General features: G+C 39.3%; 1 protein-coding gene across 3 annotated transcripts in view; it reads left to right on the forward strand.

Annotated features, from left to right (window-relative positions):
• NLK (nemo like kinase) overlaps positions 1–25,434 on the forward strand; it is a 128,442-nt gene extending 103,008 nt beyond the window's left edge. Inside the window, exons 6-12 of one of the 3 annotated variants that reach the window (XR_001349561.2) lie at positions 989–1,198; positions 4,885–4,986; positions 14,796–14,882; positions 19,845–20,043; positions 20,936–21,029; positions 23,636–23,762; positions 24,873–25,434. Coding sequence is in view for 1 of the 3 variants with exons in the window: in XM_006095505.3 (XP_006095567.1) it covers positions 989–1,198; positions 4,885–4,986; positions 14,796–14,882; positions 19,845–20,043; positions 20,936–21,029; positions 23,636–23,690 (747 nt within the window). In the remaining 2 variants the exon portion in view is untranslated. Of the gene's footprint in view, positions 1–988; positions 1,199–4,884; positions 4,987–14,795; positions 14,883–19,844; positions 20,044–20,935; positions 21,030–23,635 lie in introns of all 3 variants that reach the window. The other 2 variants (XR_330245.3, XM_006095505.3) reach the window with 2 other exon arrangements.

The raw sequence follows: 25,434 nt of genomic DNA on the forward strand, positions 1-25,434 counted from the left end.
TGTAGAAAACAGACAAAAAGTGTTATTTTGTCATTTGTAATATTGACTCATAAAGTTAATCAGTGAGAACACTGGCGCTTAGATGGCCGTTTCTCTCTTATCTTCAATGCTCCCAGTGGTTGTTTTGGTTGCCCGGTATCAAGAAAATCTTCATTTCTAAAAGTAAGCAGAAGTTGCCGGCACTGCAACTGTTTACTAACAGCTCACCTTGCAATCTCTTTTTAGTTAAAAAAGAAAAACAAAAAAAAGATTTATCTTTAGGTCTACATATTTATTAACCAGTCTTTCTCATTTAATGTTGTGTCTCCAGGTTCTAGCATACTGCCTAAAACATACAGGCACTCAATTAAATATTTATGGCATGAAGAAACAAATGAATCTAGTAGCACTGGTATTACACAGTTTACTACATTTTGACATTTTTACACATCTGAGTGTGAATTAGTCTTTTAAATAAAGATACACGTGAAGTTTAGGTACAGTGGTTATGGAACTCCTGAGATACCTCCTGCGAACTATATTTAGCAGGATTCAATTGGAAACCTATAGCTTTAAAGAAATTTTACTATATATATTTCCATAAAGATAGTGAACATAGCTCAGGAAGTCTTCAGGTTATACTTTTTTAAAATAATATCTTTCTTGATAAGCCAGCCTTGAAAATAGATAGCAACTTAGTTTCTATATTAAACCTAGAAAAACACACTCAGCTGTTTTTTGTTTTGGTTGCTATCAATTGAAAACATTAAAGGTGAGAAGCATATTTTTAAGAGACATCATTTTATATAAAAATATGGAAGTTTGAGAATTTTCCCTCTTTTCCAAATACAGGGTAAGGTCAAATTATATATTGACACATATATTCTCTACCTATATCATTGAAAACTTTTGAAAGTTCAAAGATCTATCAGGATTTTGGTTTTTTGTTGTTTTGTTGCACTTTACCATTTGTCTGTTTGACAATATTTTGAAAATCTTTTCTATTTAGATTTGTGATTTTGGATTGGCCAGAGTGGAAGAATTAGATGAATCTCGTCATATGACTCAGGAAGTTGTTACTCAGTATTATCGGGCTCCAGAAATCCTGATGGGCAGCCGTCATTACAGCAATGCTATTGACATCTGGTCTGTCGGGTGTATCTTTGCAGAACTACTAGGACGAAGAATACTGTTTCAGGCACAGAGTCCCATTCAGCAGGTATGATATTTTAGGCTTTAGAAACTTCCAATTCTATTAACAGACTTAAAGGAAAAACTATCTTGCATATATGTCTTTGGGCTTGTTCATTGTACTGTCTAAATTGCTTTTAGCAAATTCAGGTTCACTCACAATTCAGAAAGTTAGGAAGTTGCAGATTACAGAGAGACTCATTTTATAACTTACGGGCCTATTAGAGGGAGGGTTCACTTTATTGCATGCACTGGTGCATAGCAGCAGCCTGTATAACAATTTGCACAGGTATAATCTTCAGTTGTCGGAGGGCCTCTGTTCTTTTTGGCTGACTAGGTCTGACTTGAAAATGTATTTGGTGGCTTAATGTACTTAGACTTTATGCTTAGAACATAAATTTTGAGTGCTGGTTTCTTTAAATCTAAACATTTAGACACATTTCTAACCTTTATTATTGGGCTAAAATATTTCTATATGGCAGAGAACATCAGGAGCTGATTAAAATGTAGCTTTGGGACACCATAATGCTTTCATTGTCTGCCTTTATAGCTAATTCATTACTACACATATTTTCTTGGGATAATTTCTAATTATTTTTTATTCATAAATTTTAACAGTATTATTTGCTTGAGAATAATGTAACAATGATGAGCTTAGGCTGTGGAATCAAATCGGTGGGTTCAGATATTAGCTCTGTCACCTATCTATCTATTAAATATTGGCCAGGTTAAACTGTTCTGAGGATCGTTATACAGATTAAATGAAATAGTAAAGCTGAAAATAAGGCCTGGCATACAGTAAGCCCTCAAGAAATATAATGGTGGTGGTATGCCAGGATGCTAGGATTGTAGCAGTAAATAAGACAGTTCCTGCCTTTGTGAAACTTTCACATGATACAGAAATTAAATAAGTATACAAATAAATATAATCCCAAGTAATGATAAATTCTATGAAGAAAAATTAAACCAGCCCTAGCCGGTTTGGCTCAGTGGATAGCATTGGCCTGCGGACCAAAGGGTCCCAGGTTCGATTCTGGTCAAGGGCATATACCTTGGTTGCAGGCTCCTCCTCGCTCCTCGGCCCTGGCCCTGATCAGGTGTGTGCAGGAGGCAACCAATCGATGTGTTTCTCTCAAATCCATGTTTCTCTCTGTCTTTCTCTCTCTCCTACACTCTCTCTAAAAGATCAATGGAGCATGGCCGATTTGGCTCAGTGGATAGAGCGTCGGCCTGTGGACTAAAAGGTCCTGGGTTCGATTCTGGTCAAGGGCACATGCCTGGGTTGCGGGCTCGATCCCCAGTGGAGGGCGTGCAGGAGGCAGCCAGTCAGTGGTTCTCTCTCATCATTGATGTTTCCATCTCTCTCACCCTCTCCCTTCCTCTCTGAAATCAATAAAATATATATATATAAATAAAAATAAAATCAATGGGAAAATATCCTCAGGTGAGGACTGACAAAAAATTAAACCAGGTCGAGATAGAAAATGCCGATGGAGCAGAGCAGTACTAAAGAATTCTCTGAGGGAATTACATTGAGGAGTCACCCAAGTGAAATGAGGAGCAAGGTCCTGGGAAAGAGTGTTCCAGGAAAAGGGACACCAGCATAATAAAGCTTCTGAGGCAGGAGCAGGTGTGGCATGTGAGAGGCATGCTCAACGAAGAGCACGTAGGAGCTGAGGTCAGAGAGAGAAGGAGCCTGGCCGTGGCAACCTGATGAGGCTTTGGATTTTTATTCTATGCAAAGTGTGATGGGAAACGATGGGAAGATTTTGAGCAAGGGTGTGTTAAAATTTGATTGATTACCCTGACTACTGTGTATCTTTGTAAATAATTCATGTACTTGACCAAAAATGGAATCTTTTTTTAAATTCTCTTTCTACAAAGAGTTGTTAACTGATACATTAGAAACTACATACGCTATGATCAACATTTAAATTTATTTCTCTGCTACGTATTCAAAGTCCATTTTTTAAGGTTTACATCTTAAAAATTGATCCTAGTAACAAAAAACTTATATCTAATTTAATGTTGGGTACTATTGACAGTATCCATTCAATATTTTTGGAAAATAGAGTTTAATAGACTTCCCTGTAAGACTACCATTATATTTGGACATGAGGAGCTGCCATACAGAAAAGCTTAAGTAATATGTTAAACAAGGATCTTGCCAGGTCGTGGGTTGCTTCTGAAAAGAATATTTAAAGGGCCCTAACCGGTTTGGCTCAGTGGATAGAGCATCGGCCTGCGGACTGAAAGGTCCCAGGTTCGATTCCGGTCAAGGGCATGTACCTTGGTTGCGGGCACATCCCCAGTAGGGGGTGTGCAGGAGGCAGCTGGTCGATGTTTCTCTCTCATCGATGTTTCTAACTCTCTATCCCTCTCCCTTCCTCTCTGTAAAAAATCAATAAAATATATTTTTTTAAAAAAAGAATATTTAAAGGAAAGTGTGAAGCAACTGGGATGGGATGCAGATTATCTCATTTTCTAGGGAAATACATAGGTCTTGAGTTTGCCAGTGTGACATAGCCACTGAAGGAGAACTCACATCTATCTATCATCAGTGTATTTTAGAGTGAAATATTCAGGCCTAAAGTGAGAAAAGAGTCTAATTTCTAAATGGAAGTAGTTATTTTCTGTAGCATTTTCTTTGCATTTTTTGAGAAATAACTAGCCTAGGTTTTGTAATACCAGCAGACTTCATAAAAATGTGTCTCATCCATGGATCTGACCCATTTTAGACAATTTTCTGAATGGATCCATTTGTTTTCATGAGCCAGTCATTTCCTTCTGCCTTTAAGGGTAGTTGTCTAAGGTCCAAAAGTACCACCAACACACTTTTCCCAAAAAGCTTTGCATAGAGATCTTTACTTGTGTGGAAAACAAGCTACGCAGATGTCTCCGTTATCCTGGAGGGCAGTGATACTGATGGTACCCCATGGTTCAGATAAGTGCAGAAGGAAATAGTGCTTTCCATTTTGAAGGAATTCGAATGAAATGTTATTGCTAGTTAGGCTGTGAAATTAGAACAGTTGTAGCACTACAGAAAATTATGAAAATGCTTTGGTACGTACAAAGGCTTGTTTGTGAGAAGACAGTTTTTATTGGTCTCTTTTATTGTGCCCAGTTAACTAAATGAGGCCTTATTCCACGTCATAGTTAGATTCTAAGTACCACAGTTTCCTGTCAGTGTAAGAGATTTCTAGCATAATAAGAATATAAAGGGGTGTGTAACTGGCTCAAACATTGATGGCTTAGCTTTAATTTCAGGTGTGAATGTTCTAAGTATTTACTAAATCTCAGCTGCCTGATCTGTGGATTAGCTCCTTGATAAGCCTGAGTCCATGTGAAACATCAGAATCTATTCATTAACGTTTGAAAATAATAGTCATTAGCCATCAGCCAAAGAGCAGTTCACCTGTGCAAGGATCATAACTGCTGTGGTATCAAGACAGGGCAGGTAGAAGCAGACTCCTAAATTACTATAACTGCAGAAGGCTATGTTTGCCAAAACATGTTTTCTATAAACCTATCATATAGGTCCCTAATAAACATTTTTCTGGGGTTTTTTTTAATAGTCCAAAAAGTGAAAATAGGAGCTCCTATTAGTTAATCTGGAATTTGTCTTAGGTTTATTTCCCCAAAATTTCCTCCTCATCACTAATAAAAAGTTGTTTTCGTGAGCTTACTATCCATGTATTTCATGTTTCCTTGTAGTTGGATTTGATCACGGATCTCTTGGGCACACCATCACTGGAAGCAATGAGGACGGCTTGTGAAGGCGCTAAGGCACACATACTCAGGGGTCCTCATAAACAGGTAAAAGGAGAAGGAAGGGATCTGTATTGGGTAACCCTCTCTTTGGGCAGGATTTTCCTCCCAACAGAATAATGAAGTGAGATTTTTTTTTTTTAATGGATATTTTTTTCCATTGACTTTTTTAGAGAGAGGAGTCAGGAGGGAGAGGAGGGGGAGAGTGCAAGAGAGAGAAACATTGACATCAATAGGTTGCCTCCCACACATGCCCCAAGAAGAGCCAGGGTGGAACCGAACCTATAACTGAGGTACATGCCCTTGGCTGGGAATCGAAATCGGGACATTTTGGTCCACAGGCTGATGTTCTCTAGCCACTGAGCCAAACCAGTCAGGGCAGAAGTGAGAATTTTTAAACAAAAACATTACGTGTAGCCCTGCCCGGTGTGGTTCAGTTGGTTAGGCGTCATACCATGCACTGAAAGTTTAGTGGTTCAATTCCAGGTCAGGGCACATCCTCAGGTTTCAGGCTAGATCTCCGGTAGGGGGCATGCAGGAGGCAGCTGATCAGTGTTCCAGTCACATCAGTTTTTCTCTCTCCTCCTCTCCCTTTCTCTCTCTAAAATCAATTTTTAAAACCACCATATCACTTGTAAGTTTTATTTATCCTGTATGTCATTTGTCTGTAAGAAAGAAAATGTTAGATCCAATAAAATACAGTAATTCCTAATGCTGTAGGAGAAAGGAAATATTTTTGTAGTGCCCTTGCTAATAAATGACCCCTGGTATTTTTGTGTTTTGGTCTTTTGATGTGTCTGATAAAAGTCCCTAGAGGTGGATCTTTAACCTCAGTGCCATAACCTAATACATATATATCAGGATGTCCTTTCCAAATACTGAACCAAAATACCTAGTATCTCTTAATGCAGCTGTGAATGTGAAGCTGTTTCTATTGCACTCTTGCCACTGACACACAAGCAGATGCGAGTGTTGTTAGAAACGAAGTATGAAGAGAGAGTGCCAGATTTACACTGATTGATATTACTTGCACCCAGCCAAGTCCTTGCTGAGAAAGACTAGATGTTTTTTTATCTCCATCCTATTGATTTAGAAGCATTTTTTAGAAGCATTTTTCCTAATCTTCTTTGGACAAACAGCTTAATGACATGAAGAGTGAATAAATGGAATACTTTTCCTAGGAACAACAAACTGAAACAGAAGAGAGAAGGCTTAAACAGGAAGACTCAGCAACTAATTTTCCTGGGCTTTGCCTTGGTTTCTTTTAAATTGAGCATTTGGAAGATCTGATTGATCTAAGTGACCAAATGACAGACCGAGTTTGACACTCCCTTCTCTCAAATTAGCCAGACCTTTGGTCAAGGCCTTACCTTTTCCTTCAGTTCCCTCTCTGTGGGTCTAGTGCAGGGGTGGGCAAACTTTTTGACTTGAGGGCCACAATGGGTTCTTAAACTGGACCGGAGGGCCGGAACAAAAGCATGGATGGAGTGTTTGTGTGAACTAATATAAATTCAAAGTAAACATCATTACATAAAAGGGTACGGTCTTTTTTTTTTTAGTTTTATTCATTTCAAACTGGCCGGATCTGGCCTGCGGGCCGTAGTTTGCCCACGGCTGGTCTAGTGTGACTCCAGAGCATCCATTTGCACAGGCACAAAGACAATGAGTAAAGTGTGTTACGTCCTAAAACCAGCCCGAACCAGTAAATAGGGTTGTAGATGCTGGTATTTTAAATAGCCCCTGGCTGGTGCGTTCTCCCTCACCTGTCCCTCTGGGAGCACAAGAGCACACCTGCTCCTTCCCCCTCCCCTGTTCCTTCCCCCAGGTGCATTACCTTTCCCTCTCCCTCTCCTAAGCTTCAAGTGCCCTTCTTTTGCCTCTGAAGCCCTGTTTCTGAGCCTACACAGCCCAGCTGGCTCACTTCTCCTACCTCTGTAATTCTCTAAATAAACTATAACATAATTTGAGGCCCTAATTTCTTTAGAAGAGGACAGTAAGTCTTAACCTACAGGAAGGTTCCATGTTAATAGAAAACTAAAAAGATCTATTATGTTTTATATATTGGCCAATATCAGGAATATTAAACTATTGTATCAATACCTCATGGTAAATGTGTCCTTGGAAATAGCAAAATAATTTTCCTGTTTTACTGACCTCTTTAGGTCAGATTTTAACTATTGCTAGTGGTTGCCGGTTAATTCATCCTGTATGTCAAAGAGTTACTAAACAGCAACCAAGAGAGCCAGACTTCCTAAGGAGTTTCCTGCCTGCTACCTGCAACAGCTCGAAAATGTAACTTACTGCACCAAAAGTCACTTTGCACTCCTTTGAGAATTCCTGACAAATGAGTCCTTTTTGTACTACTGATTTTAAAAATCTGTTAGTTGTAAAAACCTGGAACTTTAAATTAAATAAAAAATAGTAAATGTCATTATTATTTAAAACAAAGGGTGGGAGAAAGGAAAATGTAACTTAACTAGTTAAATGGGTTAAGATGTTTAGCAGAATTCTTATACATTTTTACATGAATTGGCTTCATAACAGTAATGCCTCTTAGAGTTTGACATTTTGCTTATCACTAAGTTTTAGTGATGGCCTTAAAGAGCACCATGGTAAAAGTTGGGATGGCTCTGGCTAGTCTTGAGATGAAAATATTTTCATTTTGAAGAGAAGACTGGTGGAGTAAAAACTAATTAGGAGACCATTTCTGGAGACCATTTCTGCTCAAAAATTAGATATGCTTTTCACAGATCTTTAGAGGACTTTTAACCAGTGCTGGAAAGGGCCTCTTTAGGCAAGTGTTCATGATCTTTGAACATTAACACAGGTAGATTTGAATAGAGTAAGTTATACCTACCATATATATAATTGAATGTAAATTAACTTAGCATAGTACTTGGTACCATTTTTCCCCCAGTATGGAAATTCAGTTTATCTACATTTCCTAGTTGATCTTTATATTACCGCTGCTCTCAAGAGAAGTTAACCAACCCTTGAAGCTCTCTAGTTAAGCCATTAGTCAAATTCTCCCCCTTCCCTTCCCATTCCCTACTCCTTCCCTTACACCATGATGCATGTCTTATATGCCTATTGTTAGCCCAATAGCAGCTGCTTGAAGGTATCTCCATTCATGTTATAGCTATTTAGAGCTGACATTGGAAGACACAGACACACCCACACACAAATAAATTTGTTATGTAGCTACTTGGATTTTTTTTTTTAATTAATTTGGTCCCCAATCCAATATATGCAATATAGCTTCTGTGCTTCTGTACATCATGATGATTCTGCAAAGGGCATTGTGCATATCTCAGTGCTCTGTTTGTTTCTCTAGACTGTAGTGACTAGGAGTGCAGGCTGTGATGTCAGTGTCAGGCTTACCACATCACACAGGATGTTGAATGATGTCCCAGGAGTTGTACACTACAGTTTTCAGACAGACTGTGTATGACTCCCGACTCTACCAGTAACTCACTTTGTGACATTAGGCAAATTACTTAACCTTCATGTGCCTCGGTTCATTCATCTGTAAAATGTGAACAAAAATGGTTCCTACCTCATTAAATTGTTATAATGATAAAGAAATAGTGGATGCAAGGAGAACATATAATAGTGTCTGGCATTCTAAACACTTAATATATATTAAAAATTAAAGTTTTGATAGTATAAAGATCAACTAGGAAATAATAGCTTATGATTTTTTTTTAAATAATATGATCACATGGAGCTTATCCCAGGAATGCAAAGATGTTCACCTTAATTAATACCTTAAGTCCTCAAAACACTATAATGTGACATTTATTATTCCTTTTTGCAGATGGGAAATGGAGGATTATAGAGGTTAAATAATATGCTTAAGTTCATAAATCAAATCTCAAAAATAGATTCCTCTAATTTTATTTTTATTTTTTTATTTTTTAATATATTTTATCGATTTTAGAGAAGAAAGGAGCAGGGGAGAGAGAAACATCAGTGATGAGAGAGAATCATCGATTGGCTGCCTCCTGCACACTCTCCACTGAGGATCGAGCCCGCAACCCAGGCATATGCCCTTGGCCGGAATCGAACCCGGGATCCCTCAGTCCACAGGCCGACACTCTATCCATTGAGCCAAACCAGCCAGGGCAGATTCCTCTAATTTTAAAACCTATGTTCTTAGCCAGTCACGGCCTGGCACATATATCTTCACAGCAGATTCTTTTAAAATCTCACTTGTTGCCGAAACCGGTTTGGCTCAGTGGATAGAGCGTCGGCCTGCGGACTGAAAGGTCCCAGGTTCGATTCCGGTTAAGGGCATGTACTTGGGTTGCGGGCACATCCCCATTAGGAGATGTGCAGGAGGCAGCTGACCGATGTTTCTCTCTCATCGATGTTTCTAACTCTCTATCTCTCTCCCTTCCTCTCTGTAAAAAAATCAATAAAATATATTTTAAAAAAAAATACTTTTAAAATCTCACTTGTTTATATGCAAGTAATATGTGAGTACATGTAAAATAAAAATTTTACAGAGAGTTAGTCATCCTTAGCTACCCCCCACACCATCCCAGTCTCCTTTGGATTAATTTGAAAATAGCTTTCCAGACATATTTTTCTGTGCGTTTATTTACATATATTTGTACAAACACAAATATGTACTATTGTTCATTGGGACTTTTTGAAAAATATATACAGGAGAACCTAATTATCTTTTTAAAGTCACAAATTACTGCCTCAAGTTCATTTACTTGTGTTGATTGATTAATATGTATATTTCCATGTTGTGTAACAGTCAGGACTCTTTCCAGTGAAACTCAGTTAAAACCGGCTTAAGCAATAAACGGAACTTACTGGCTCATATAACTGAAAAGTCTTGGGCTAAAGCTGACTTCAGGCCCTGCTGGATTCAGATAGTCAAGTGATGTTCCATACCAGGAATCTGACTCTCTTTTCTTCTCTGTTTTTCTGTGTGTTGGCTTCATTTTCAGACAATCTTACCCTCATATGTTTGTAAAAATGGACCCAGTAGTCCCAGCCTATGTTCTACTGGCATATCAGTCATTTGGGAAAGAGCTTCCCCAAATAGATCCAGAAATAATATTTGGAAATTCTCTGATTTAGTTAGGAATGTGTTTGGTTATAAGTAATAGAAAATCTTGTTTACAGTGGTTCAAAGAAATAGTTCATTTTTTTCCTCAAGTCCAGAAGTAGACAGTCTAAAACTGATATAGCAGCTCAATTATGTCATCAAGGATCTAGTTTTTTTCTTTCTTTCTTCTCTGCCATCTTTAGAATGTTGACTTCGTACTCTCTCACTTATCGCCTCAGAGTCACAAAATAGCTGTAGCGTATCCAGAAATCATATCCTCTTTTTTTTTTAATATATTTTATTGATTTTTTTACAGAGAGGAAGGAAGAGGGATAGAGAGTTAGAAACATCGATGAGAGAGAAACATCGATCAGCTGCCTCCTGCACACCCCCTACTGGGGATGTGCCCGCAACCAAGGCACATGCCCTTGACCGGAATCGAACCTGGGACCCTTCAGTCCGCAGGCCGACGCTCTATCCACTGAGCCAAACTGGTTACGGCCATATCCTCTTTTAAAACAATAAAAAGGAAAGAGGGGGCACTAGCAGTCTCTGTCCCTTTTGTCAGGAAAGCAAAGTTTCCAAGAGGCCTGCCTAACGAACTTTTGCTTATATGTCATTTTCCAGAACTGTGTGATATGTGCCCTCCCAGATGCAAGACAGGCTTAAAAAATGAGAATTTTCTCTCTCATAAAATGAAGGTAAATAAGGGAGAAGAGGATTGGGGTATGTGTTGGATTAGCCATTCCATGTCCCTTGCATTTTTTATTTTTTAGACCATGTGCCCATCCTGGAGCCAGTCATGATGCTCAGGGAAATATGTCATTTGATTGTCCAGGCTTGGGTCACGTGCCATCTTGGAGTTGGGAGATTGAAATCCAGGCCAGTCAAACCACTTGAGTGAGAAAAGAATGGTTCCCTGAAGGTCAGGGAATGCTGAGTAGACAAAAACACTGCACAGTGTTGTGTGTTTTGTTTTTGTTTTTTAAATACATTTTTTTAAATTGATTTCAGAGAGGAAGGGAGAGGGAGATAGAAATATCAATGATGAGAGAATCATTGATCGGCTGCCTCATGCACGCCCCCTACTGGGGATCGAGCCTGGAACTGAGGTTTGTGCCCTTGACCGAAACCGAACCCGGGACCCTTCAGTCCCAAGCCGCCCCACTATCCACTGAGCCAGACCAGTAGGGCTGTACAGTGTTTTTTATTTATTGTTACTTTTATACAGCTTAGAATCTTAGATGAAGAGAATCTTAGCTGCCACGGCCTACATCAGTATCTATTAAGGTAGATAGTTGTTGAGGCACTGACCTGTGGGTAGAATTGAAAAGTCTAATTTAGTCCTTTTGTTCGTCTCTAATAAGATTTTCATTTTTCCTCAGATTGTTCCCAGCTAATTGTGTCAGACGTAGATATATTTTCACTGAAGTTAAAATAATCCTGTCTTATCTTACATTTGATAGAATCAGAGTATGTTAGAGAGTTCATTCAGTTCAAACTTACTATTTTTCAGGTGGGAGTTTCTTTTATATAACCCCCAAGTGCTTACTGCCATGCACTTCACATTGTGCATCCTCAGTTAACATTGCTGACAGACGATAACAGCTTCTTTGCGGCCAGGTGAAAACTAACAGAGACATCTAACAGACTCACAGCCATGCTGACTTGACTCCGGGGACCAGCTCGCTGCAGTTGGCTCATGATGACTGTGGTATATCCATTTAGGGCCTCTCACCCAGTTCCAGAAGCTCATCCTTGCTTCATTTCACTGACAATTAATCACAGTCAGTAATAGAGCACTTTTTATAACCCTTCCTGTCCCCACTCGCTGGCACCCACTCACTCCTGCATTGCTAAGTGACTTATAAACTTGCAAAACAAACAGAAAATGGACTGGTATATTTTAAAGGGGGAGGAAAGTGATCAGTATAAATGTTAGGGGAATTAGCAGAAACTTTTTTCCCAATGAGATATTTAGGGTATATTTTTAAGCATTCTATTTTTTCTCTTATTCAAGTAATTCCAGTACTTGATGAGAAATACAAACTTGTTCTGGTTCTATAACATGGGCCAAATTGGTTTCAACCATAATGGCTGGTGAACTGGAGGGAGGGAAATTGAATTAGAAATGCAGCATCTCACCCTGCTGGTGTGGCTCAATTGGTTGAGCAAGGTGACTGGTTCGATTCCTGGTCAGGGCACATGCCCAGGTTGCAGGTTCAATCCCTGATTGGGGTGCATAAAGAAGGCAACTGATCAATGTTTCTCACATCGATGTTTTTCTCTCTTTCCTCCTCCCTTCCTCTCTCTCTAAAATCAATAAAAACATTCTTTAAGGGAAAAAAATGGAGCATCTCTAACATTATATTTTTTCTGTGGAGCCAGTGCTGAGAGCTAAATTATTAGTGTTTTTCTTACTGGAGAAGTATTGGAATGACTGAACTGACTGTTCTTTCTCTCTGTGCCTCTTTTTTTAGTGATCAGAGTGGATCTGTCTTTTTTTTTTTTTTAATATATTTTATTGACTTCAGGAAGGGAGAGAGAGAGAAAGAAACATCAATGATGAGAGAGAACCATTGATCGGCTGTGTCCTGCATGCCACACACTAGGGATCGAGTCCACAACCTAGGCATGTGACCTGGCCGGGAATCGAACCATGACCTCCTGGTTCATAGGTCGACACTCAACCACTGAACCACGCTGGCCGGGCTCTATTCCTCTTTTCAACATGCATATAAACCCAGAAAAGTAGAAGACAGCATAATATGACTGTTCTAGGCTAAAATTAAACTTAGCCTTATTTTAGTGTATTTGTTGGGATGTAGTTTTATGAAGAAAGGTACAATTTGGGGTGTGAGGGTTGTTTAAATTTCAGGTAAACTTAACATCTTCTCATTGGCTGTTCATAAACTCCCCGTCTCATATCCAGGCATCCTCAAGTCTTATAAATTTTGCCTTCTAATTTCTTCTCTATCCTCCATTCAGTGGCTTCTGGAACTAATTGGTTATGTTTTCCTTGCCCACCAGAGAGATATTATTCATCTTAGTTGCCCTAACACCTAGCCCAGGACCTGGGATTTGGTGAACGTGAGATGATTAGCAATGATGTTGGTAGGTAGGCAGGTCTGTGCTGGTGCAGTCTAATAGATGAGAAAGCCAAGGTCCAGTGACTTAACCCACCTCTAGTGATAGCAGAGTTAGAATTAGAACCCAGTATTCCCTTCCCTGAGCTATGACATACCTCCTCCACAAAACTAGCATGAGGTGCATATGCACTTGGGGAGTGGAGAGGAAAGAGTTGCTCATGGTGAGATAGCAGAGTCAGTAAGAATTGGCTGGAATCTGGCTGCCAACTCGCACAAGCCAGTGAAGAAGAGGACAGCTATTCACTGTCAAAACCAAGAATCCACACCTTTTAAGGATATCAATTTACTTAATTTCACACAATAAAAAAATTATTAGGGAAAAATACATATAAATTAAGTTGTAAGTTAAAGCTCTTCCTGAACACTCTCCACACTACCCCCCTTATCTTGACGAATACAAATAATTTCAGAGCTACATAGACCTACATAATTTTTAACAAAAAATACTTATCTACCTGCAAACATGGAAATGCACCAAGGGATAATAAATTGGTCTGCAAATATGTGAATATCAACTATCTCTAGGTTCTGTGTACTTAATACTTGTTATCTGTGGTAGTCCTGTCGAGTCTCACACGAAAGTAAACTGAAGAGATCCTTTAGTCCAACCTTCTCGTTTAATACTTAAGAATACTGAGATTCAGACATGTTGATTTATCTAATTTGTCAGTGAACTAGAATCCCAATCTCATCTTACTAGTATACCCATCTCATCTTATTGCTATGACTCCTTGATCCTGAAGAAAACTTCTGTAAGTTGAATAATTACCTCCTGATGGTTCCAGGGTGTCTTGTTCTTGTTGGATTTTCCTGTGTGGCTTTGTTGGAAGGAGATAGATATGGAAGTCTTGTAACAAGACTCTGAAGCTGTGATTGAGATCCGACAAGACCTTTTAATGTTATTTGTGTGACAAAGAGCAGAGATGCTCTGTCCCCAGCTCTCCAAGCTGTGAAATAGCTTTATAAGCTCTGTGGCTTTTCAGGTCCTAAAAGCCAGCTCCCTGCATCAATACAAGAAGGCTAGATCTTGACAACAGGACATGCATGCCACTTACAAAAGACAATTATCGAATGAGAAATCAGGTGGTAAAGGCAAAATAGTAGGTGGACCCAGTGCAAACAATGTCATACGTTCTGAGAAAATTCTTTTTACATCTCCTTTAGGACTAGTGTTTTAGCAGCTTTATGGTAATGTTGCCATAAGACATACTTCACATGCTTAAGTTTGCATGTGGCCAAGGTATTAAATCCTTTTTCTCTCACTTCTAGGCATGTTTGTTCTTCTCTTCCTGCTAAAGCATTTACAGTATAAGGCTAATACTAAAGCATTTACAGTATAAGGCTAATACTAAAGCATTTACAGTATAAGGCTAACAGGAGCTCCATGGTTACAGGGTTAGCTTTCATTTTCCTAGGCTCCTTTGTGCTCTAACCTCCAATGGGTAATCATGCAATATAAAATATGCTACTGGGAGTCAATGATAGTTGTTTTTGAGACTAGTTATGGGGGAATACTCCTTCTCTTTGAGTTATTACTGATGTGCACACATTTTTTGAGCTGGGTACTTACCTTGCCATAAATGAGCTATACTGCGTATCTACTTACACTCCTTTACATATTTGAATTCTTTATTTTTTCACAGCCATCTCTTCCTGTACTTTATACCCTGTCTAGTCAGGCTACACATGAAGCTGTTCATCTCCTTTGCAGGATGTTGGTCTTTGATCCAGTAAGTAGTTTTTGTTTTTATACTTTGTAATGAATTAAAAATAAATGTGTTCTAAGAAAAACATCAAGAGCTGGACAATGTAAATAATGACTTTGCACAAGATAAACTTCAGTCCTCAGTTTCATGTGTATCATGCTCACTCATCATACAGAAGTTTGATTATTAACCCCTAAGAGCTGAGGGGGAAGAGAGATGAAGAACTGTACCAGCTTTATTTTTCTCAATTTGTAAAAGGAGTTTGGCACCAACTTAAATCAGGAGGAAAAGGATTTTAACATAGTTTGAAAAAAATCTGTCCGTTATATTGTATAAGGAGTTGTTGGGATGGTAGCTTTTCCAGATGCCATTTTTTTTTATACAGAGAGGAAGGGAGAGGGATAGAGAGTTAGAAACATCGATGAGAGAGAAACATCGATCAGCCGCCTCCTGCACACGGCCCCCCTGGGGATGTGCCCGCAACCAAGGTACATGCCCTTGACCGGAACCGAACCTGGGACCTTGAGTCCGCAGGCCGATGCTTTATCCACTGAGCCAAACCGGTTAGGGCCAGATGCCATTTTTGGACTTGACTCTTTTGGAACAAAATTTAGCTCTTCATTTATTCATTCATCCAAAGAATATTATTCATATCTGTACCAATAACTGTTGTTAAAGAAGACTCAAAAATGGAAGCATTTAGAAAAGAAAATTTTACTTGCTAAGAGTACAAGAAAGTCACCAAATACAAAAAAACAGCAGGTATTTAAAGGGGGGAATGCCCACAAAACTAACAGTTTCTACGTTTACATTAGTCTGTTTGTGATGAGAAAACAGCAGCTGTCTCACATGAGGATCAAATCCACAAAGGCCAGAGCTGTCTTGAGACATCAGCATAACAAAGATTAGGGATAAAAATGTTTTGTTAGAGTCCAGGTTTGTGAGAAACAGTCAAGGTTTTATTATTTGGGGACCAGAACCAATCAGTGACCAAGTTACTTTTGTTACATCTCAGGGTGCATAGTGGATTTTTATTTGTTTGGTGTTTGTTTGTTTGTTAGTTTTCCTTTTGTTTGTTTACTTTATTACTTTGTGAGGTACTTAGTAATACGGAAGCAGGACAAAGTGGCCGTTCTCAATTCCACAGTCCCTCCTTGTGGTCAAGTTCCTGCCATTAAGGACCATTCCAACCACATAACTTGCTCAGTGAGCTAGTGATTTAGTGTCATTAGTTTGGTATTTTGTTTTATTTGGCAAGTCTATATAGCTAACAGGAGATGTTGATTAATACATAAAGACCCTTTGTATGGTTAACAAAACTAGAGCCACATTAACTTCTAGCTTCAGAGGTAATTTCTGTCTGCCCATAGAAGATTATAAAGGCCCTGAGGTTAAAATTTCCTTTTATGTGTCAGAAATATCTTGTGTTCTTTATTAGTTCTATTTAGATTAGGAACCAAAAACCATGTGATTCACCTGTACCAGGTTTTCCCTGCAGTACTTATAGCTGTAAGGTATCCTCTTTCTCAGGGAGCCCATGTTTATTAAGGCTCCTGACCTGCCCGAACTCACAGACTTTACAACCTTAAGGCTGGAGGGTCCTAAGCTGTAGAGCAGATACCACACATATTATCCTGGGAGGCCTGTTAGACTCAGTTCTATGTGAAAGGTAGTCCTTATTCCTCAATAGTGGGATTGTCACACCTAAATAAATGACTTTTTTTTAATATTTTTTTTATTGATTTCAGAAAGGAAGAGAGAGAGATAGAAGCATCAATGATGAGAGAGAATCATTATCAGGTGCCTCCTGCACAGCCCCGACTGGGGATCGAGCCTGCAACCTGAGCATGTGCCCTTGACTGGAATCGAACCTGGGACCCTTCAGTCCACAGGCCAACACTTTATCCACTGAGCCAAACCAGCTTGGGCAGTAAATGAAACTTTTGATATCATATTTACAATTAATTATCTTTATAAGAGGGAGGTAAGATTTATCTGGTAAAGAGAACAGATTCTTATTGAACCTAAGTAAATTACTACACAGTCATTAAAAAATAAAGGAATTTATTTGGCAAGTTAAGGATCACTGCATAATATTTAACCATTTTTTATCATTTCTTGTAGAACAAGTCCAACCAATAAATGTGTTGTTGTTTTTTTTACAGAATTCTTATTTTTAAATTGGCCTGATGCTTTATTAATTTAAAATCGACATTAAAAGTAGATATCATTTTTAAAGAATGTTTTATTCTGTTTTTAACCTGTTGAATTTAGGTTTGGCCGTACATTAAAAAGAAAGAAATGAGGGGTTTTTAAATATCCATTAAAAATAGAACACTAACCATAATTAAATCAGTTTATTTAGCCTATTTAGTTGTAGTAATTAATTACTTATTGTTGCTATTGGGCTAAGCCAGTGGTTCTCAACCTTGGATGCACATTAGAATCACCTGGGAATCTTTTTAAAATCTTTTTTGTTATGGGGTGAGGCCACAACATTTGTAACAAAGAAACAGAATTTCCGGAGGATGAGGCCCAGAAATCAGGATTTTAAAAAGATTCCCAGGTGATTCTAATGTGCAGCCAAGGTTGAGAACCACTGGGCTACGCAGTCTGTTGCCATATGTCTGCTCCTGGACTGAAACGTTCCTGGAAATCCTAGCTCAGTTACCTGGTTCAGTCTCAGCAGTGGTGTCTATGGGGATGATATCAGTTACACCCATGAATTCATACCATGAAGACAGTGGTCAGAGTACCATCTGATAGCATCCTTTACTGAGGTCCTTGTGATATTTCTTAAGGAATACTCAATTCCTGATCTTTAGTTTGTAGCAGGAGCCTTTAGGCAAATATAAGAAAAAAGGAGCCCTGGTCAGTGTTGCTCAGTTGGTTGGAGTTTCGTCGTATGTACTCAATGGTCTCAGGTTCCATTCCCGGTCAGGACACACACCCAAGTTGTGAGTGCGATCCCCAGTTGAGGCATGTACAGGAAGCAGTCGATTGATGTTTCTCTCCCTCTCCCTTCCTCTCTCTCTAAAATCAATAAAAACCTATTTAAAAAAAAAAAAAAAGACCAATAGGGAAGCCAGACTCCAGCTACTGGTGGCAGCTCATAGGAACCCAATTTCTGACATCTGCCACCTGACAGAAGTGACTTAATGGTCAGATGGTAAAATTAAAACCCAGATTCAATCATAGCGGTCACCAGTGTGGACATAATCACTCGTTTCAATCGGAAACAGAAATAGACCTGGCCAACAACCAGATTTAGTGAGCAGAAGCCGAAGAGCTCAATCCATATGTGAGACTGGCCAGAGACACGGGTTGAAGGGCCCTGTCTCGGGAAAGGTGCACTGTCGGCCAGCTAGTTTCTTTTGATTCTGACAGTAGACTTTCTTTTTTTAATATATTTTTATTGCTTTTAGAGAGGAAGGGAGAGAGAGAGAAACATCAGTGATGAGAGAGAATCATTAATTGGCTGCCTCCTGCACGCTCCACATTGGGGATTAAGCCTGAAACCCGGGCATGTGCCCTGACTGGGAATCAAACCAGCGACGTCCTGGTTCATAGGTTGATGCTCAACCACTGAGCCATGCCAGCCGGGCCTGACAGTGGACCTTTATTCCAGTGCAACCTCCAGGAATAGCTGGATTAATTTACAAAGAGAAAAGGTTTACTTGCTAAAAGTACCAGTGAATCAGTTCAGCTGGGTCACCAAGTACAAAACAACAGGAGCAAAGCCAAGGTTGTCACGTTTACATTTGTCTGCTCGTGGTGGAGAGACAGCAGCTTTCATTTGCGATGATCGTCTCCTGGAAGGGCATGGCATGCCTTTTAGCATCAGCCCAGCAAAAAAGCAGAGGTTAAAATGTTTTGGGGGAATCTGGGTTTATGGGAAATAGTTAACATTTCATTATCTGGGGGACCAGAACCAGTCAGGATGATCTGGTGTTTTTTGTTTGTTTTTTATTGTTGTTGTTTGCTTTAAGTGCAAATGTGTTTGTTTTTTGGGGGGGGCGGGGGGTTAATCATGTTATGTGAAATGCTTGATCATATTGCAAGTAGGGCAGTGTCAGTTTTTATTCTATTCTCTGCTCCTGAGCCTGTCCTTAAATCCTTTCTCTCACACAGTAGTACTTATATGTCCACTGAGCTCAAAGGAAGGACTTTTTTTTTAATGGAGAAATGAGTTTAAAAGTGTATGGTTTATCAACCTGAAACTAGTATACTATGTATTCTGATCTGAAGTGTCAGGAAACAACAGGCTGCTGATATTCAGAGTGAGCTGGATATTAAAACATGGCATTCAGGCTGTTACCTGCTGCCTAATTCCAGCAGCTTCAGATATCCTATTTTGACTTGGCATTTTGAGAGAATTAAAGTTTCAAGCAGCTTTGTAAAATTGCCACTGTGATCACATCTCTTCTAGATGCTGAGACATGTTTAGGAAATATAACTGCTATTTAAAATGTAAACGTCTGCCCTAGCTGGTTTGGCTCAGTGGATAGAGCGTCCACCTGTGGACTGAAGGGTCCCAGGTTCGATTCTGGTCAAGGGCACATGCCAGGGTTGCAGGCTCGGTCCCTAGTGAGGGGCGTGCAGGAGGCAGACAATCGATGATTCTCTCTTATCATTGATTTTTCTCTCTCTCCCTCTCCCTTCCTTTCTGAAATCAATAAAATTTTATTAAAAAAATAAAAATAAAATGTAAATTCCCCTCCAAAGCATTACATATTTAAATGTTGTGATATTTGTAATTGTGGGCACTGCATACATTTATTTTGAGGTAGGAATTCTTTGGGATCTTAGCAGAAAGTCACTTCATACTCCCTCAACTGCTGCATTACCCACCCTGACTTCAGTTATCCCTCTTTACACAGGATGTACCATAAAGTATAAGCAGTTACTGTGCCTTGAGAAAGACCCTGTGTGGACAGTCGTGTTTATCTGTAGTGTTGATGTGCTGGTCTCTAAATTTGATTTCAGTCCAAAAGAATATCCGCTAAGGATGCCTTAGCCCACCCCTACCTAGATGAAGGGCGACTACGATATCACACGTGTATGTGTAAATGTTGCTTTTCCACCTCTACTGGAAGAGTTTATACCAGTGACTTTGAGCCTGTCACCAACCCCAAATTTGATGACACTTTTGAGAAGAACCTCAGTTCTGTTCGACAGGTTAAAGGTGAGTACCTTTTTTGGCCTTCGGCCTGGCAGGATCACTAGTAACGTTTTTTATTACGTGGCCCGGAAGAGCTGAGATCTCAGGTTTATTTTACAGCCTCGAGTACAACTCTATTCAAGTCATGTACCATGAATGCTATGTATGTTATAAAAACGCTCAGTTAGTACTACATCCAGGAGAAGGACAGGCAGAGGAATAAATATTTTGTTCTTGTTTTCAAAGCTAACTTACTTGATGAGTGTGACTCAATATATTTAATATGTATTCATTGAGTGTAATTAATTGAATGGAACGTATTAGATGTATAACATGCAAAGTTTTAAAAAAGGTAAATATCCACTGAGGGATCATTCCATGGATGGTGACAAGAGAAGGAAATTTCTCCTAGTCGACTCGTAAAATTTCCTGACACCACCTCCTTTTGGGATGGGGTGGGGGGTTATGACATCCAAAATTCTGAATGATTTGAGTGTCTGCTATAGGGCATTTTAGAGGAGAGAGCAGTTCCCAAAGAAACCAGCCCCAAACTGTATCTAATCATCAAGGTATTTTAAGTGATTTTCAAGAAGATGGTAATTACCAGCAATTTAGAAGAGTTCACTCATATTGCCAAACCCTGTGGTGTCAACTCTCAAATTTATAGACCATTTTACTCCTCCCACGGATGGGATTTTCGCCCTGAGTGAGGCGCTTTGGGGGGTTTTGCCTGTGTTTCGCAGCACCTGTCATTTGGTTTCAGGAAAGTTCTGCTGGAGTCTGCCTGACAGATGATGTGTGTCTGATTTAACTAAACCAGCAGGAAATGCTGTTCTGACGCTGGCTAGCGTTAGCTGAGAACCCGCCGCTCCCAGACCTGCAAATTGGCATGCCTGTGTGTTTGTTTTCTCCACAGAAATTATTCACCAGTTCATTCTGGAACAGCAGAAAGGAAACAGAGTGCCTCTCTGCATCAACCCTCAGTCTGCTGCTTTTAAGAGCTTTATTAGGTAACTATGTGAACGTAATTCTAACTTTCTTGTTAGTATTAGGAGGCCGTTGTGATTTTGTTATTCAGCATATTTCTGTTTTTATTTTGATTCAGTAACATAGATAAAAGGTCCAACAGAAAGTTTCTGTTATGAACTTTGGCTTTAGTCAAAAGCATATTAAAATGTTAGCATTAGTTTTTACACTGATGCCAATTCACTGTGGTTGCTTTGGTAGTTTTTCCCCCAAATGACCATTGTGCTGCCTGGTCATGTACATGGGGATCTCCTGCAGCAACAGTGTGGTGACCATTGTCCTGGAGTTAGACATGGTCACCGGGGTTCCCACTGCCATCCCCAGCACCTTCGGAATAAGTGCAGCAAGAACATTTATTTTCATAGATGCACTGCGGGTGTGTCCAGTAGACTTGTTGGTTCAAGAGCTAGAAACCTACTTTGGAACCTAGAAGCCTCATTCTCTTTGTCCTTGCCTTCTCAGTCTCTCTTTCCCTGACTGACTGTACCAATCAAGGCCCAGACATGAGAAAGAAACCACACCCATAAAATTTAATAACAGAAGCATTAACTAGGGAAAGAGTGAACAAGGAAGAAATTAAGACCTTAGAGGATGTCCCTTCACCCAAAGCTAATAAGATTTGGAGGTGATATGGCTGCCACAGAGACACACCCAGGAGGGTGGTGAAGAAACTTTCCAAACGTGGGGGCAGAACTCATCCATCAAAGAGGCCTGTTGGGCTGCAGAGCAACTTGTCCGAATGTTCGGGTAGACCACAGCTGGGCCTTTCATATTAAAATAAAGAAGTAAAACAAAATAAAAAGGCACACCGAACCGGGAAGGGCAGCTGCTTCCTAATGCTATGGCCGTGCGGTGCCTCTCCAGCACCCTCTGTCGACAAAGGCTAGCATCCAGCAGGTGGCCAAGGAGAAATGTGAACCGCATCTGGCTCCCGTATCACAAAGGAGCACAAAGAAGGGGGGGCGGTTTGGATCTGAGAGGCCACACTCTATCTCCTTTCTTCCCCACCTGCCTTTCTCCCTCTTCTTTTTCCCTCTTCTCTCTGATTCTCTTTCCCTTCCCCTCATTTCTGTTTTAATTGGTCTTAACATGGTATTGAAGTTGGTTTAATTTATTGAATCAAAGTCAAGATTTTTTTGTTTAGAATTATTCCATGTATATGTTGTTAGAAAGAAAGAATTAAGTTGCATTTTTACTTCTCTGTTGTTTAAAATTACTTTGTTTTAGTTTTTTCCCCCTAACAGTCAGTGACCCAGTACCTTTCCAGGTGCAAGTTATTCATTATTCTGGGCCCCAGAGAAGCAAAGTGCTTACACACAATCCCTAGATTATGTTTATAATCTGGTTGGCAACATTAGAAAGACATATGAAATAACTGATAAAACAAATCAATGGATAACAAATGCTAAATGATTATCCATTACTACTCAGTTAATACTTGATAAAGAAAGCTTATGAGGCTCATTCAAAGTAGGTCCCCACTTCGATGGATGTGTCTCTCTCACTTACATGTTTCTCTCTCTGTTTTTCCCCCTCCCTCTCACTCCCTTTAAAAAATCAATAGGGAAAAAATATCCTCAGGTGAGGATTAAGAACAACAACAAAAAAAGCCCTATCCAGTTGCTAAGTGGTTAGAGCGTCGGCCCATGGACTGAAGGGTCACGGGTTTGATTCTGGTCAAGGGCATGTGCCTCAGTTGCAGGCTCAATCCCGTTCAGGGTGTGTCCCAGAGGCAACCAATCAATGTGTCTCTCTCACATTGATGTTTCTCTCTCTGTTTCTTCCCCTCCCTTCCACTCTCCAAAAATCAATGTTAATACTCGGGTGAGGATTAACAACAAAACAAAAAACCGGTTCCCACTTAAAGTCACTGTATTTTGAGAGGTTACTTTCAAATGGATAATTCTGCATCGTTTAAGGTTATTTTTCTAATTGATTATAAGCATTACTATTTATAATAACTATCATTTACTTTATATTATGAAGTAGGCACTGTGGAAAGCACTTTACATACATTATCTCATTTATTCATCACAATAGCATTCCCTGCCCTAGCTGGTTTGGCTCAGTGGATAGAGCTTCAGCCCACAGACTGAAGGGTCCCGGGTTTGATTCTGGTCAAGGTGTGTACCTTGGTTGCAGGCTCAATCCCCGGCTCTGGTTGGGGTGAATGCAGGAAGTAACCAATTGATGTGTCTCTCTCACGCTGATGTTTCTCTCTGTGTGTCTCTTCCCCCTCCCTTCATCTAAATGATCTTCGGGTGAGGATTAACAATAAAAAAAACAAAAGCATTATCCCTCTCCAAGAGGAAAGATGAAGGAATCTGCTCTGTGTCACACAACTAGTAAATGACATTGTTTCCAAGGCCGTGTATTAGCCACTGTACCATATTGCCTCACTAAACATAGATCCTTAAGCAAACAATTTGGAACAGATGCAATTTACAGAAGTTAAAAGAAGCCAATCAAAATCCACAACTGGACTTTACAGGTTTTTTTTAAAGGCAGAGAAGAAAACAGGCAACAGTGAATTGCCCTTTGCCCTTTGTGGTGTTACAAGTGTTTTCACCATGTCTCCTTTTTTTTCTAGTTCCACTGTTGCCCAGCCATCTGAGATGCCCCCATCTCCTCTGGTGTGGGAGTGACGGTGGAAGATAATGTACTACTGAAGATGTAATGTAGCTTTCCACTGGAGTCTGGGATTTGCAATTCTGGAGGTTAATCATGCTTGTACTGTAATTTTACTAATGAAGTTTTAAATTAACAACCACTACTTGTATGATATGAATAATATTTAGAAATGTTACTAGACTTTTAATCTTGTAAAGTGGTTGTGCTTTTAGAAGAAAAATATTTTACCCAGAGTTGCACATGTTTTATGAATTTAGTGCAGCTGTTATGGCTCACCTCAGAACAAATGAGAATTGAACCAAATTTGGAAGTTTGGGGTTTTGTGTTTTTGTTTTGTTTTTCTTTTTTTTAATGAAGTGGGATTGTTCACACACACACACACACACACACAGGACAGTCATACATTTTGATATTTGAGCCATTCCTGAAAATTAAGGGTTTTCTAAAATGAAAGAATCTAGAAACCTTGCCTGTGACCAATCATGGAGCCACGTGAGCTGATCGTGGCTGCACCGGGGGGGAGGGGGGTGGGGCATGCCACCTAATGATCAAGCCCTATAATTAGCTTCTCATTAGAGCCGTGACGGTGATGTGTGCTGTCTAAAATCCAATGTTGTGGGTAGAAAGAATGAGTTTGTGACTAGGAGAGACTAAACTTCTGTTTTCCTTACCCAGTATAAATATATATATATATATTTAATCTATTTTTATTAGAAGTTTTTCTGCTCTTTCTTACATAAAAGAACCCCCAAGCATGCATCTTTCATGTGTGTAAATAATTCATTTCTGGGCTAATTTCAAAAGAATTCCAACATTGCTGTATAGAGAGAGAACTAGCTTGCACATTTTAGGTCTGTGAAATTTTGTGAGACTTTTCCTGCACTGGACAATAAAAAAAGATAAAAATAAAAGTCAAAAACAAATTTTAAAGAAATTTAAAGCCACAAAAAAAAAAAAGGCACATAGGGAATTATGTCAAATGTGTTTGTGTCCTTAGGCAAAGCTGTGGGAGTCTTGAAATGTCACAGTAGTAAATAACTTATTACTTTTTGACAAATTCTTTTTTCTGTTGGAACACTGAATTCTTCTGTGCATATGTATATATGAATACAAATTGAAGGCCTCTACCTCCTGGAGTTATACAACTTGGCTTGTTTACCTCCACATGCTGATGATGACTATTTTTTTTTTTTAAGTTCAATGTGGAGACTTGAAACTTGAATGTCCCTTCCAACTTTTATATTAAAAATAAAAAGAGAAGAAAACTGAAGATCATTTTTCACCTGTACAAGGAATATTAATGGATCGTCTTAAAATTGGTCTAGGAAAAAACCTTGGTGTGTGTTATGGACAATTAACTGTTAAAGTTATTGTAAGTTATCTGTATTTAGCAGAGTATTTTCATCTTGAGTGATCTGAGCTGAATTTGAAGACTATTAATAAGTTATGTTTGGAAGTTTTAACTTCAATGAAGTAATTATTTGCTGTGAAAGAAACAAACATTGAATTACTAAACAAAGATGGTGCAATATCTTTGTTTCTTTTTTTTATGAGGCTCCTGAGAATCAACCCAACTGAAGCATTTCAATTCACTTGAATGAGAAACGTGTTTAGTATCAAAAGAGCCCAAGAAGACACTGGTGTGAAAGGTACAATCTCAGAGGTTGGTCAATTACCGTGGCACACTTATTGGTCACTTTGTACAATGTAGATTTGGAGTACAGTGGTGAAAACATTAAATGTGACATTTGAAAAAAA

Source organism: Myotis lucifugus, unplaced genomic scaffold (assembly GCF_000147115.1).
Source record: "Myotis lucifugus unplaced genomic scaffold, Myoluc2.0 scaffold_157, whole genome shotgun sequence".
Lineage (NCBI taxonomy): Eukaryota > Metazoa > Chordata > Mammalia > Chiroptera > Vespertilionidae > Myotis > Myotis lucifugus.